Raw genomic sequence first — 15,125 nt, 5'->3', positions numbered from 1 at the left:
CCACTAACAACCTCCAAACACTTCAGAAGTGTCCTGAGGTCTCTGTAGGCTCATAATCAAGTTTGTTCTGACTTCTCCTCCCACTGTGCTTTGTTGGGGGGTGGGGTGGGCAGTGCACCATTCACCCAGTAGTTAGTTGTGTTACTCTGCTGGGTGCTTCTCTATGGGTTGTGATGCTGCTTCTGTTTCACAATTGCCCCAGGAAGGCCCTGGGCTCTCTGGGGTTCAAAGTTCCACCACACTATATAGCCGAGTTATTTGAAGATAAGGGTGGGGTTGAGATGAACCATCTCTCTTACTCGTGGTGTTCTGTGGAAGAGTCTGCCTTATACTTCAGTGTTTCCAAGCTTCATTTTTATTTATAGGTCTTCTCTCCTCTGGGTGGTAGAAAAACATCCAGAGTCAAACACAGCTACACTGAGAATTATGCATTTCTTTAATGACTGAGGTTGTGCTCTGGGATGAAAAATCAGGGTTCCTAGCACCCCCTGACTTTAGAATGAGTTTTGTCCCAGCAAGCAGCCTGTCTTCGTAGAGTCTGATAATCGAGTTCAGTAGAGTTTATAGGGCTACACCGGTGGCTTATTATGGACCCAGGCCTGTCTGATTCTCCCCCAGGGGACATAGCTTGTGTCCCTTCTCAGGGGACTCTCATTTTTGCTTCTTTACTCCCTCTCTAGTATTTTCTCACAATTCAGATGTTACCAGTATTGCCCATCTTTAAAAGGACCCTGAAACCATGTCATCTTCCAGCTACTTCCCTATCCCTGTCTTTTCACACCTACGCTCTCTGTTAGAGCACCCTGTTCTTTGCCTTAGTAACCAGTGTTCAGGACACTATGTAATCATCTGAGTGTTCATGTTACTTTTTCAATGTCTATTCCTCAATAAGCTTGATATCAAGGATCACAGATTTCTTTTTTCCACTGTCACCATTTTATTTCCAAAGATCCAGTAAGTAGTTTATGGTAGAATAAGTGCTCAGTAAATGATGTTTAAAGCACGAATAAACAAACAAATGAAGAAAACTGGCTTCTGGTGGACTACCTTAACAGAAGCCAGATGTATCTGAAATTGACTTCTGTGTGAGCGGGGACATTTGATGAGTAAGAGAGAAATAGAAGCCAAATAGGGGGGGAAATTCTAATGAAATAAATATTTGTTCAACAAAACCCTGATGTTTTCTTTTTGGGTAATAAATATAAATATTTCTTGGTAAACAAAATGATTTCTTGGTAGAGATAGGATAAAATGATTTGAAAATCATCCTCAGAAACCAGCGCACCTTTCATCATTCGATCTTTCAAATTACTTCTTAGGAGGTAGAGAACATCTTGGGAAGAAGGAAAGAAGAAAAGAAGACTTAGTGATATCAACTCAAAGTGAGCATTGCTTCTCTTGGACTTAGTCTGGAAATTTCCTCAGGATGAAACTTCAGACATTTCGGTGAGATTTACCATTAGTTTTCTTTTTACCATAATCTCTTTCTTTTTCTTCTTCTTTGTGTTACTGGAGGGTGAACCATGGCTTCATACATGTAGGCAAGTGCTCTAACACTGAGCTACACCCCCAGCCTTATCATAACCTCCTTTTACCCTATTCTAAAATATTACCCAGGTAAACATGAGAGTGAAAATGCAAGTCCCTGAAACTCCCACTAAAAGGCAGAAATAAAGAAGATCTTGGGGGAACACTTTCTGAATTTCTGATGTGCTGACCATGCACAAATTATCAAGAAAGTTTCAGCAGGAAGTATTTTACTACTGTTGTATGTTTACACAAACCTGGTCAACTTTCAAATAAAGTTTAAGATAATAAACCATGGATCCATTTTTTTTTTGTTTTGTTACTGGGGATTGAACTTGGGGGCACACAAACACTAAGCCACATTCCCAGACCTACTTTGTATTTTATTTTAAAGACAGGGTCTCATTGAGTTGCTTAGTGCTTTGTTTTTTTTTTTTAATATTTATTTTTTGGTGTAGATGGACACAACACAATGCCTTTATTTTTATGTGGTGCTGAGGATCGAGCCCGGGTCCTACCTGTGCTTGGCGAGCGCTCTACTGCTGAGCCACAATCCCAATCCCAGTGCTTTGTTTTTGCTGAGGCTTGTCTTGGAACTCTCAATCCTCCTGCCTCCGCCTCCTGAACCTCTGGGATTACAGGCATGCACCACCGCACACAGATAATAATTGATCTCAAAGCTTTTATATTTATATTTAATAATTAATCAAAGCTTTTATATTTGTTTCTGTTTTTCTTTCTAAATGTAAAAGCAAGTCATAACTAAAATGCCATATATTCTGTTCAAATCTCCAATTGCTGAAATTTAAATGAAAACATATGGTGTTTCCCTAGATACCTAAGAGTATCTCTTCTGAAAGCATACATCTTGGACATTTTTAAGTCCAAATAAGGTGTAAGCATGATAAATGTTGAGAAAGGCTATAGCAAAATGTCTACAAAGGAGCCATTTGTACTTTTGTAAATCAGACTTCCCTCTCCTTCCTCATGTCTGTGAACCAGCTCCATATCCACCTTGCACACTGTCTATGTATTTGCCTTTCAGGGTTTTTATTTGAAGACCACCATGATGAAAGTGCATTCTCAAATTGAAAAGTTTGAATGGGAACAAAAATGAATCTTATTGAACACTCCCATATACCAGCCATGGATGAATTTTCTCTTTCTGAAAATTTATTTGGTAAGTTGTCAAGTTGACTTAAATATCCATAAAAAAGAAACTACCATTTGGAAGTACACAAGGAAAAAAAACCCCTGAGATAATTAGTTCAACAGAGAGTCAAGAAAATGTTTTTGTTCCTTTTAATCTTTTAAGTACTCAATAAATGTTAGCTACCCTGCCAAGTTGGAGGCAGAGCGGACCTTGGATTCATTGAACCAAATTGTCTTTTTTTTTTTTTCTTTTTAAATAGATGAGGACTGCAAGAGCTTTGGGACTTGCCCAAGGCCATGAGGCTAGATAATTAACAGAGCTGGGAGTAACTCTAGGGCTAATTCTAATATTATTATAGCAGGTATAAAGTATGAAATCATGATTTGTATGGTTTAATATTATATTTATTAAAGACTTGGATTACAGCTCTGCAGTAGGTTTCCTTTCCACCATTCCTCCAGTGCTGGGGGAATCTATGGCACAGTGTTGGGATTAGTCATTGAAACTGGACTAAGGACAAATTGTTCTGAGTTGTTTCCAGTAGATCTGTAACTAGATGGTACCATAAAATGGTATATTGCTCCACTTTATGCATGTACGAAAAACATCTCCTTATAAAAGGTTTCAATTGAGAATATAAGCAGAGTCAAAATGAGGCATTTTGGGTGGGGCAGGCAGCCTTCCTGCCACACTTAAAACTATTCCCTTCTGTATAAGAACACTGCTGGGAGGCCAGGATATTCCCAGTCTTCATCTGACCTTGATATATGAACCATGGTAGACTATGACTGTGAAAATGTGGGGCACTTGAAATTCCCACAAGTTCAGTGTGTTGAGGTATGATCCCATATTTGGTTTCAGATATCCCTAGGAGATACTATAGTTTACTCTATTACCCTCCTAGTCACTATCATTTTACTGTGTAATGGGTTGTTAGGTCATTATTTGCATTACCTATTTACATGTCTGCCTGCAATATAGTATAAGGGCATCTAAGGATAGTGACCATGTTTCATTAATCCTTGAATCTACTCGATATATAGCAATGCAGTAGTAAGTTATACAAGTAGGGGGAAAGAGGTTGATGAAATAAGGAGATGTTGATCAGTGACTCTCAGTGAGACCAAAGGTGGCAGTAATTACTTATGAAATCCAGTTTTCCTCATACCCACTGGCTCTTATTTCTTTAGCCTGTAGATGCAGTCAAGGGCTGTGGGAGGCCCTGCCTCGATGTCTGGCCACTTGACCTTTTGCTTCTGGTCTGCTTTCCTTTAGCTCTTTAGAAAAAACGTTGTATAGACAGCTTCCTAATTATTGCTCTAACAATCATAACTCACAACAAAATTAGGACAATTAGTACTTACTAAAGACTAAGGAAAATTCCACTTAAGAAGGTTTTTCAAATAAAAACTGCCATTTCCTGCTCTAAAATTTTACAACACGTGTTGCAATCTCCCAGTCTGAACATTATTAAACCAATCTGTGCGGCTCCAGTTTGCACGCGGGGAGGAAGTGGTAGGTGTCTCTTACGAACTAGCCCAGTTGTAAGCAAGAGCACCAGGTCGTAAGTTCACCTGAGCAGCCAGGAGGTGAAAAAGATGTCAGTGAATAGAGAAAAGGCCGTTGAAGGTGCTTTTTGGCTGGAAGCACCTGAAAATGATTGCTCAGGATGCAGTGAGACTCCTGCTTTCTGCATTGTGCTCCCCTCCTCTCTCTTTGGCTACATCATTCTCACTGTTTCCTAACACTGCATCTAAGGTTTCTGCAAATGTGTAGTACAAGGTGCCTGAGATGCAATGTATGGCTGCTAGTGCTGGATGGAGCAGTTTCTTCACCTCTTTATCTGGTCCCCTCTTCTGGTAAGCTAATCACCATGTATGATTAGCTTTGTCCCACTAAGCTGTAGAGCCAGACCTAAAGCATTCTTTCTAAATACATTTCCTCTATGGCCTCAGTCTTATTCGACTCAACACATCTGGGCTAGAGGTAGGCCAAAGGGGAGGATGATTGATTCCTTCCTTCCTCTTCTCCATCTTTTTTGTGTGTCTTGCTGACACATGAATTCTTTGACCACCCCTTCCCTGAGTTTAGTGTGGAACACATAAGGAAAAAAGACTTTGCTCATGTATGAGTAGCCTCAGGGCCTAACTTATCACTCTGGATCTTAAGCTATGCCAGAGGTGCAGAAGGGTTAATCTATGGGTCCAACTAACCAGAAACCTGGACTCTTTTCCAATAGTCTGTGTACTCAAAACTAGTCATCATGTTCCAATAATGGCAAGTGAGGTTTATGGCATAGAGTATGGGAGAACTATCACTTTGTCCATTCAAATGTTGAGCACTGATGAACAGCTGGGTATTGGAGTAGAGAATTAGAAAAGATCCTGATGGAGAGTGGGCTCACGATAAACATGTAAGTAAGTAAATAAATGAAATAATATCAGGTCATGGTAAGTGTTATGAAAACAACAACATGGGACAATGTCATTGGGACAGGAGGATGGGCTGCCCTATCTGATGTGGTAAGGGAAAGCTTTTGAGGAATTGACAATTTAACTCAGACTGAAAGACTAGGAGCTGAGAACGTTCTGGAAAGAGGGAATAGCAAGTGCAAAGTCCTCAAGTCTGGACTTGGAGGGACCTTGTCTTCCCCTTCTTACTGAGGGCAGTAGGAAGTCTAGAGTCTAGTCTGACTTTGGACCTGCTCTTCCATTAGCCACCTGTGCAGCTGGAATAGCTCATTCCCGTTCGGTTGGTAAAACAGGATAGTTAGGCTAGTAACTTCGGGACCTCCATCTAGTTTTGACTTCTTCTTCTTCTTCTTCTTCTTCTTCTTCTTTTTTTTTTTTTTGGTACTGGGGATCTAGCCCGGGGCACTTTACCACTGAGCCACATCCTCAGACCTTTTTTTTATTTTTTATTTTGAGATAGGGTTTCACTAAGTTGCTGAAGATCTTACTAAATTGCTGAGGCTGGCCTTAGAACTTTCAATCCTCCTGTCTCAGCTCCCCAGTAGCTGGGATTACAGGTGTATGCCACCGCACCTGGCTTAGTTTTAACATTTGAGTCTACAAAATGTTGTAGTTGCCCATGTCAGGAAGTGGTGACTCTGTGGAACTCACTTTGTACATGACTTGACTGGTCCATTCAAGGTGGCCTTGGGCATGGTCCCTCTCATTGCAGGTTAGTATAGAGCCATAATTAAATCCCAACCTGAAGACACTGGGAAGGTGACCTCTATTGAAGACAAATACTGTTGAGCACTCACTAATGGGTGCTGGAGACACTAAAGACCTTTTCAATGATAACTTTCAGCCATGGGCTCTTCATTCTTCAAAGGTTTTGCCTAAGATAAAGGGGATTATCTCCACCCATAGAAATGATTAATCCAAAAAAGCAGAGCCTGAAGGAAGGATGGTGTGCAGGCAGTTTTTATATGAGAGGTGATGGGGGAGCAGATGTGAGGGACTGAGGTGATGAGATAGCGAAGGAAGGGAATCAATGTGAGGTGAGTGATCCTGATCACTGCTATGAGCAACGTGAGCTTGATGCCCTTGGGAGTAGCATAGAGAATTGTCAGTGAAGGGATCAGGGACTGGAATGTTTAATAACCAGTCTCTGGTTCCCATTGGTTGAGAGTCATCCTTGAGGGTCACTGACTCTCCTGTAGTTCTGGGCTGTCCTCGTGCTCAAGTCCAGCTCTTTCCTGTGCTGTTGGAGAAGTTCTGGTCAGAAAGCAAAAGGGCGGGCAGCATGTTCTTGAAATAACAGGCTGTCAGCCTGAGGTGAGTCTGTGCTCATGTAGGATAACTTGAGCTGCAAATCAAGTCAGAGGTGGCCGAAGGACTGTGACATCATCACCAGAAAAAGGAGGAAAAAGCTTGGGCAAAATGGAGCTAAAGATGAGATACTAGAATCACCTTCCCGAGGCCCTTTAATTTAGTCTGCTGCCCTGGTAAATCCAGATGGGAAACTAGACCATAGGTAACTGAATCCCCACAGATGACTCGGAATGGAAGGACTTGGTGACCTCACAAGAGAAGTCTCCTTTCCTTTGAGAGAGCCTGCAAGCCAGGAAACTCGGTCAAAGATTAATTCGGTGGTTTTAAAAAGGCATCTCTTTGAATGAAGGCAAGGTATATGATTAATGCATAATAAAAGGCAGTAATGACAAAGTCCACAGCTTTCCATGTTTTGACATAGTGAACAGGGTCAGGGGTGGTATATTAATTAAAATCTATATTTTCTTTTAGCAAATTTTGATTTAAAAACTAAAAAGCCACAGAACTTTTAAGACTAATAAGCAAAGCATTGTAATAATGGAGGAGAATAAACAGAGAAAGTGTAGACTTACACTCCCATGCCCGAAGTCCCCAGAGTGGTTCATCTCGATTCATTTATCTCAGTCATATTGGAAAAAGTTCACTGAATGTGAGTGGGAAAAAAAGAAATGAAATTGAAAAAAAAAAAAAAGTCTCCAAGGCAAGTGACACTTTCTGAACTTCTGTTCTCTCCCCTGTGAAATAGAGGTGCTAATGACTTCACAGCACAAGGGAGGAATGAATGGACTGTGTGGGAAAGTGTTCTGCAAACTGCAAGTCATCATGAAACATACTAATTAATCCAGGGTTTGAAAGGAATGTGTTATATTTAAATTGTTGAAATGATAAACACTACTTTGCTCATTAAAAGAAGGAAGTACTGTTTATCTTAGCATTGTTGAGTGCAAAGAATTTTCAAAGACCCAATAAAATTAACAATATGTAAACACATTTCTGTGTCCTTTAGGGAAGGGAACACATGATCTGTCTCACGTTGGCATTACAGTATTGCTAGCAATAGCTTTGAGATCCACGTTTTATATTCTTTTTATTATTGTATCTAACAGTTTTTCCAAAGCCCCATTTTGAGAGGCTCAACAAGTGGCAGAAGGCAGATCCCATACAATCCTCATAACTTACATTCCATTTTCTTTGGCTATTTTTTCTTGCTTCATGTGTCACTCAGCTATGTATAGCCATTTTTTTCTGCACTTGCTTTATTTTATTTTATTTTGAAATGCTAGAGATTGAACCCAGGGCCCTGCACATGCTAGGCAAGCACTCTACCACTGAACTATAGCCCCAGCCCCTGTGTATGCTTTATTTTTATAGAAGGTACTCACTTTGGAATCTGGTTCTTGCTTATGACATAAGCTTAAATTAAAAGACTCTTTCAGATGTTATAGAGTCATGTAGATGTTTTAAAATACAATTCAAAGTCTTGAGATGCACTTTTGTAGAATATTTCTGACACTTGATTTCAAGTGTATTTTTCCATCTCATTGAGTTCAACTCAAGTGAATGTAGTTTTGACTTATTGGTTGAATTAAAATGTAAAGTTTCCAGAACATGGAAAGCTACCATTGGCTCAGAAAAAAAAATGAAGCTTTGTTTCAGCATACTTGAACCATTTCATCACTATTAATTTCTTATTCACATTTCTCCCACAGCTCTAATCAGTCTCTAAAGTTTTTGTTAATTCATTGTGGCTTTGGTTTTTACTCTGTCAAGGAATCTCAGATCTCTTATTCCTGTTAGTGCAATGAAGGACTTGGGAAAGGAAAGAAATATTGAATGAGCCTTTCCTTATTACAAAACAAGATTAATGCTTATTTTAGGTAGGGCATGAATAGTTTGGTAAAGACATACAACGGACAAGTTGAAAGGCTGATAGGAGACTCCACTGCATTCCAGGATCTAGCTCTCAACCTTGCAGGCTCAGAAACAGATTCTCAGAGGACACCAAGCTGAGAAATATTTCAAATTTGTAAATTTATAGAGATAGAAGAATTACAGTGTTAACTATAGGTCAGCCATCGTACTAAGTGCAGTGTAGATTTGTTAGCAGACTTCCTGGCTCAGTTCTATTTCTGCATCTACTAGTCTATGATCCTAGGCAAATTCCTTAACTCTGTAGTAAATTCTTTGCCTTATTCAATAAAGCGCTCAGAAGAATGCCAGGCACATGGTCAGTACCTGTACTGTATCTGCCATTAATACCAATTCTGACAACACTCCTCTGAGGTGGATGCCATTACTATTCCCCCTTCCGTGGTGAGAAAATGGATGTTTAAAGATATTAAATAACCTGCTTAACATTCCATATTAGTAAGTAGGCCACCAAAATATAATCAGGACATGGAGTCAGATTTGAATGTTTAAAGGCTCCAGGCTAAGAGAACAGTTCTATTCACGTATTCAATGGAGAAAGCCTTTCCAATGAGATTATGTTAGACTCTGTTGACCACATCTCTTCTCAAGAATAGTGCTCAGAAAAGCATTGTCAATATTTTTTTTTCTGGGACTTCCCCTTTTTCATACCTTCATAGCCAAAGCCCTACTCAACATGATTGACCTATCATTCACATTGTTCCCAAGTTCCACTTACCACAGTGCTGTCCAATAAAACTTTCTGTGATGATGGACTATTCTAGATCTACTTTGTCCAATCTAGTAGCCACTGTCCATGTGTGGTTATTGAACACTTAAAATGTGACCCGTGTGAAAGAGGAACTGACTCTAATTTAACTTGGTTTAAATTTAAATAACCATATACAGCTAGTGGCTACTGCTGCAGACAGGACAGATTTGCAGGAAAAAAAGTATTTTTAGAAGAAAAAGATAACATAAGGCAGTTGATCATCTCCAAAAGATATAAGGGGATCCGATTCATCCTACATTGAGAACATTCTGTATGAGTTTCACTCAGTTACCAGGGACTCTTGGATCCTCTAAATTATCCCACTCATTTCTTATTTAGAATTGATGTTTTTGAGTAACAGATAGGTCCATTTATGTTGATCAGTGAAAAAACAGTGGAGAATTCTTGAAATAGAACATTTGGAGATTTTTTGTCTTGGTTCACATCCTTTGGGTAGACCTTCCAACTGAGATCCTCTCAGGGCAAGGAGAGTTCTTGGATTCTGAGGTGAGGAGAATGAGGTCAGAGCTAAACTGAGAGTAGCAAATGGCAACTCTTGATTGAGCAATGCAAGCCAAAACATACCCGCAGACCACCACTCTTTTCTTCTTTCTTGGTAAATTCAGGAGAGTGAACCTTAGTTTTTCAACCACAAGATTTTGAACCAGAGGTCTTGGGTTGAAGTCCCTGCTCCATCTCCTACCAACTGGGTCACTCTACACAAATCACTTAGCCTCACTGTAAAAAGGGATTGAAGATAGTAGGCCTCATAAATAATACCTTCTTCAAAGTCAAGGAGTGAAGATGCAAGGAGATAATGTCTTGGGAATCACTTTGTGTACTTGCAAATACTGTAGAGAAGTCTTGGCAATCACTACATTTATATATCACCTTTACCTCTTAAAACTGCTTTCATGTTCATTATCTCATTTTACCTTCATAACGGTCCTATGAGGGCAGGAATTATTACCTGTGTTCTACTATCTTTTAGTATAATAAAATGGGGCCCACAGGATCTAAGAGACTTGCCTAAGTTTATACATGTTTGACTGTATGATGCCTGGGTTCAACCTTGGCCCTACTGAATTCTCTCCTAGAACTTTCTCTCTAAAAAGTAACCAATAGATTTAAATTTGATGTCCAGAAATTATGCTACAAGATACAAAATGGAATTATTTCTGTTTTGTAAACAACCCAAGCTGCAACATGAGTCCAAAGCTGAATAATCATAACATCAATATATTGATGACAGGGGGTCATACATTGTGCCAAGATTTTTATAAATATTTAATCCACATATAACTTTATCAGCCCCATTTTTACAAATAAAGAAACAGAGTCAGAAAATTGTTAAGGAATTTGTTCATGGTCCACAGAGCTAGTAAATGCCAACCAAGAATGATGGTGTATTAGTTTACTAGGGCTGCTAGAACAAAAGTACCATAAACATGGTGACTTAAGCCACAAAAATGTATGATCTTCCAGTTCTAAAAGCCAGAAGTCTGAAATCAGTTGTCAGCAGGGTTGGTTTCTTCTGAGGGCTGTGAAGGAAAAGTCTGATCTAGGCCCTCTCTCTTAGCTGTCTCCTCTCTGTTTCTTCATATTACCTTCTTTCCATGTGTGCCTGTGTACCATGTTGGATTAGAGTTCATCCTAATCTTCATTTAAATTTGGTTATATCTACATACAAAGATATTTTTTATGGATTATAAAACAAGGTCTCATTCTGAGACATTGGGGATTAAGATCTCAACATAGGAATTTTGGGGGTAGGATGGGACACAATTCAACATACCAGATACAAACCCAGCTGGCCAGGTTGGTAGGACTCCACATTTAAGCATTAGTCTTATAGCTTCCTGACATTACCTTCTTGCTTTCTGATAGGGACAACTGTTAAGACCTAGAGCATGATACTTGCTCTTCAAAATACAGACGTAGAGCCACTGAATAGAAACTTACCCTGTAAAAGTTCTTAAGCTGGAAAAGTGTTGCCCAAAAATGTTTGTTTAAGAGACTGGTTTCCAGCTTACTAGGCAATTTGGCATGGAGGACTTTTCTCATAAACATTTACAAATATTCTACTCTGAAATGAAGTTAATCAGTAAACTACACAACCTCTGGCCTCTCTCACTTCTTACCTAGTCTCATTTTCAGTTGCTGTGAATTAGCTAAGAATGGTAATGCAGTTTCAGGGGTTAGAAAATCCAGTTCAAATTAGTCCTCCCCACAGCCATACACCGTCGGGATTTGTTACAGAAATGATGAATGTGAAGCCTGCTAAAGGTAGGAGGATACTGTTCACACGAGGTCCCAGGTTGAGATTTTGCAGCTGGACAGAGGAAATCTGTGGGTCTTTTGCTTGAGATTATAGCAGTAGATCTCTATCAGAGATGATTCAGTCACATCTAGAAGATGGGGGTAAAAGGTTGGGTTGGGTGATTTTTATAGGGTTCTAAGCAGGTGAGTATCTTATTGAGACTAATTCTGTTTTCTCTAAAATTCTTTGTAGGATATTAGGTTCAATTAGCACCATTCTTTCAAATTAGCACCATTCTTTTAAGTCAAGTGAAATGTGAATGTTAATGTCAATGCACACTTGAAAAAAATTAAAGTACATTGTTTAATGTTTTATTTTAAAAATGGTTAGCCTAAGGTCTCAGTAGATCATGAAGTCTATTTAGTGACTAGTATTAAAAACTGGAACAGAACAGAGTAGAATAGTCTAGAAATGACAGTGTGTCCTTCAAGAATTAAATGGGTCATTTGATGGAAACTTTCAGTTATATATGTTTAAGTTTGGGTAGGTATCATGGTATAAAATGTATTTCAAACTAGGGGATGTGATAAAAAACAATAAATATAAAATAAGAAACGTGAATGTAATAAACTAGTTTCACAGTAGGTTTCTCCTAATGGTCTATGGCAAATCAGATAAGTGAAAATTTGAGCTGTAAGACTTAGGCTATTTGTGCTCTCTGAATTAAAATATACATTATAATTAAAAGAATGTATAATATAAATATTATTTAAACACTTTTCTCAAAGCAGAAACCCTCCTTTTAAAATCTCTACCAAAAAAAATTCTAAACATTTTTATGATAATTATAATTATGAATGTATTTTTGACCACAGACTTAGCAGCATACCATTTTGTTTAAATGTGATGTCTCAGAGTGATTGACACCATATTCAGAAATGGAATTAGTTGGAAGACTGGGGAAGCAAATTTTCTATTCCTTTCAATTTAACACACGTTTATTAAAAATTTACTATGTGTCAGACTTTGTGTCAGGTGCCAGAAACAATAGAAAGGGAATATAATCTGATTATTTTCTCCTCAAAAGTTCAGAGACTAACCACGATAATAACAAAAATGTACTGAATGTATGCATAATGTTTGCACAGGCACCATCACTTTATATTCTTTATGTTAGTGCATCCGTATTACCACCTTTGATATAGGAGCTACATTATTCTAGCTTTAAGGAGGAAGAAATAGAAGCTTAAAGAAGTTCAATGTCTTTCCCTAGTTCACACATCTAGGAAGCTGCAGGTGACTTGAATGCAGATTTTCCCACTCCTAGTACACTCTTAAGTAGTTTTCATACCACCTCAAGTTTAGCATGGAAGAAAAGCCTTGAACAAATAAAAGTGTACGTGCTTTAGATAAGCACTATAGTAGAGGTGTGTACAGCGGGTAGGAGAGATTAATTCCACCTGAGGGAACTGGGACAGAACTCAGCGGAGGAGGTCATTCAGCTGACAAGGCAGGGAGAGGCACCAACATCACAAAGGCCTGATGCCAGGATCAGCAAATAACTTCACAAATGAAGTCGTGCGGTCCAGCCAAGACACCATGGATTATAGGAAATGAAGGAAGGCAAAAAGGCAATTTTTCTGTTCACTTTGATTCAATAAACAGTCTCTAGACATTTGCTATGGTCAGCATTGTGCCAGAGATAAAACAACAACAACAACAACAACTAGATGGAACCTGGACTCTTTCTCAGGAGTATCAGAAACTGAAGTCATGGGAAAATGCTGCTATTATTATTGTGAACCTGATTCTCCCACTTGGGTGCACAGTGGTTCTGGTCACAAACTTTTTATATGTCTGATATGACAATCATGAGCCACATGTGACTATTTAAATTTTATTTACTTAGAATTAAGTAGATTCAAAAATTTAATTCCTTCATATCACTAGCCACATCTTGAGTGTTCGGTATCCCCATGGGGTTAATAGTCACCATATTTATAGGTATGGAACCCATCATCTCAGGCAGTTCCTTTAGATGATAGTCCTTTAGAGAGTCTATCAAAAGCTAGAAACCTACTCAGAATTCTGTTTTCCTTTTCAGGGATTCTCAGACTCCCCTGGAGTTTATCCATGTGTTCTTATTTAAAAACTCTTACCTAAACTTTCATGGAGATTTTCTGACTCCTTAAAATCCACTAAAAAAAAAAAATCACGTACCTTAAACTTGAATCACTTTACCTGCCCCCCACCCCCTTTTCTTCTGTGTCACAAAATGTCTTTATTTGCTTTCTTAGTTCCTTGTCATTCCCATCCCTTAACACACAAATGAGAGAAAGGCTAGAACCTTTTCTGTCTCATTCACCATTATGTCCTCAGAGCCTCACACAATGTCTGCCAGTAGCAAGTTATAATGAAAGAACTGTCTCATATTTGTGTCATCAAAACAGATTGTGTTAATAAGTATGAATTAGCTATCAATTGGCTATCATTAAAATAGGGATTTTTCTAAGTTCTTTGGGAAACAGCTTGTCTTTTAGTGGTACTGGACTTATCAAACTTTGTTTTATATCAGAACTACCATCTAAGATAGCAGGACTGGGGGTTAATGGTCCCATTTTATGGAAGAAATTGGATCTGCAAAGGGTAGGCAATTGTTTAAGAACTCCATATAATAGTGGATATTGTTCTGGTCCAACCATTTTGGAATATGTTGGCCATGTTGTTTCTTTGCTTGTAAGCTTTATGCATATTTACCTCTCTAGTTTGTGAGCACACAGTGAAATACTTTGAGAATAGAAGCATTATTTACTATTATTATGTACCATTCTCATATTTTTGCCACTTTATTGTTTGGCATCATATTACCTATATCTTTGTAAAACATCCTATGTTAATTTAGATGATTCCAGAGAATCAATATGACATCAATATTATCTGGCCTGAGTTGAATATTATGTTTCTTGATTATGGAAATATTTGTTTTGTTGAAATAATGCTCAGAGATCTTAAATTGTTTGAGAGGAGAAAAAAAATTGTCCATTTCCTTGGATTCTACAGAATCCAGATTCCTTCAGTAATTGGTTATTTGACTGTGGGTGAGTTGCTTAACCTTGTATTTGAGAGAACCTGGGCTGTAGGGAAAGAATTAAGGGAATATGCTGGAGGATAAAATCTAGGGATGAGCAAAACTAATGCTTTTATTATTTTTTAAGTTCTTTTCCATCCTATTCACTCTGGAGATTTTAGTCACATTTGGTTATGAAACGGATCACAATTTTGCTTATATTTTATCTTTTTTTTCCTATAATCATTTCATATTTTTATTTTTCCATTTTGTGGGTCCTAAGGCAAAGCAACATTACCAAAATTTTTCATCTGTCAGCTGTACTGATTTTTCTGCTGGCTTATGTGGATAAGTTGGGCATGAAAGAACGGAAATTGATTTTTTCACAGATACTGTATATTGTGTGCTGTTAGTCATTTCCTGGGTCATGGCAGAGCACATTCTTTTTGACAACATTTAATATGTATATACCCCACTTTGCCATTGTAGAAAAGTCTTGAATTCTGATGCTTATGAACTATTAGTCGTATGTTTATGAAGATTTTAGAATTAAGAAAAATTAGAACATCATCTAGCACAATCTTCTCTTTATAGATGAACAAATGGGGAGTAGGGTTGTAGTTCAGTGGTAGAGCACTTGCCTAGCAAGTGGGAGG

General features: G+C 38.4%; 1 protein-coding gene across 6 annotated transcripts in view; it reads left to right on the top strand.

The window, feature by feature from the left end:
* The window catches only part of Nr1h4 (nuclear receptor subfamily 1 group H member 4), a 72,733-nt gene that overhangs the window by 12,749 nt on the left and 44,859 nt on the right, over positions 1-15,125 (top strand). For 3 of the 6 annotated variants that reach the window (XM_046419324.2, XM_046419322.2, XM_046419323.2), the window contains 2 exons: positions 1,320-1,446; positions 2,573-2,707. In XM_046419324.2, the coding sequence (XP_046275280.1) occupies positions 2,629-2,707 (79 nt within the window). In that variant the 5' untranslated portion in view covers positions 1,320-1,446; positions 2,573-2,628. Of the gene's footprint in view, positions 1-1,319; positions 1,447-2,572; positions 2,708-11,275; positions 11,429-15,125 lie in introns of those variants that run through there. The other 3 variants (XM_046419321.2, XM_046419320.2, XM_058571271.1) reach the window with 2 other exon arrangements.

This window comes from Marmota monax, unplaced genomic scaffold (assembly GCF_021218885.2).
Source record: "Marmota monax isolate L192 unplaced genomic scaffold, Marmota_monax_Labrador192_F-V1.1 WCK01_AAM20220418_F8-fsc00036, whole genome shotgun sequence".
NCBI lineage: Eukaryota > Metazoa > Chordata > Mammalia > Rodentia > Sciuridae > Marmota > Marmota monax.
Note: the sequence above shows the minus strand (reverse complement) of the source record. Positions and strands in the feature narration are given on the sequence as shown.